The following is a 795-nucleotide window of genomic DNA, read 5'->3' as shown; positions in this document are numbered from 1 at the left end:
TTTATAAGTTACTCTTATTAAAATGATAATCAAAATACAAATGAAAATTTTGAATAAAATAAAGTAATTTTTTGAAATATAAAAAGAAATTTTTTTAAAACTATAAATTAAAATTTTTTACTCTAATATCAATTTTAATCTTTTCAGTTTTTGAGATTAGCCTATTCCTTAGCCTAAGTTTTATATTCCTTTGTTTCCTATATAGTTTTTTCTAAAAAAAGAATTTTCCTTCATTCAACTTATAATAAGCTTGCTATGCTTACTTTAAATTGAGTTAGAGATATTCAAGATTGACAATATTTTCTAGGCAAGTCCCTAATATAGAAGCACCTTCATTTTTTATCTTATTTTTGCTATTTATTTAATTAGAACAAAATTATAAAAAGGTTTCTTTTTTTATAAAAAAAATTAAAACAAACTCTTGTTATTCTCCATAAAATTAAGCGAATAAAAGTAGAATAACAAAAATAATTATTTAAGAAAATTTCTATAAATAAATAATTTACGTAAAGTCTATTTACAAAAATGCAAGTTTATTACATTTTACTAATCCATCGCATAGCTTTTATGTGCCAACATCTTTTAATTAGCATTTACTATCATAAAAAATTCGTTATTAAAATGTTATAATTATATGAATGTCAAAATAAAAGATTTTTACCTAAAGTTTAAATTCAAGTTTATTAAATTTTCGCATCTTGATAATCCAATTCCTAATCGCGAATTAGCACCTATGAAGTTAGTCCTAAATGTTGAAGGAATAATATGTACATACATTTTAATGATTATATATAA

At 20.5% G+C, this 795-nt stretch overlaps 1 protein-coding gene across 1 annotated transcript in view; it reads right to left on the bottom strand. All coding sequences in view use genetic code 6, as the record gives it.

The window, feature by feature from the left end:
* Positions 1-263: 263 nt before the first annotated feature.
* The window catches only part of TTHERM_002653346 (hypothetical protein), a gene marked incomplete at both ends in the record, with an annotated part of 1,567 nt that continues 1,035 nt past the window's right edge, over positions 264-795 (bottom strand). Inside the window, 2 exons of the mRNA XM_012796448.1 lie at positions 264-353; positions 662-745. Coding sequence (XP_012651902.1) covers positions 264-353; positions 662-745 — 174 coding nt within the window. The remainder of the gene's footprint in view (positions 354-661; positions 746-795) is intronic.

The sequence above is a fragment of the Tetrahymena thermophila genome (assembly GCF_000189635.1).
Source record: "Tetrahymena thermophila SB210 genomic scaffold scf_8254730, whole genome shotgun sequence".
Classification (NCBI taxonomy): Eukaryota; Ciliophora; class Oligohymenophorea; order Hymenostomatida; family Tetrahymenidae; genus Tetrahymena; species Tetrahymena thermophila.
The sequence above is the reverse complement of the archived record's forward strand: the minus strand, read 5'-3'. Positions and strand labels throughout refer to the sequence as shown.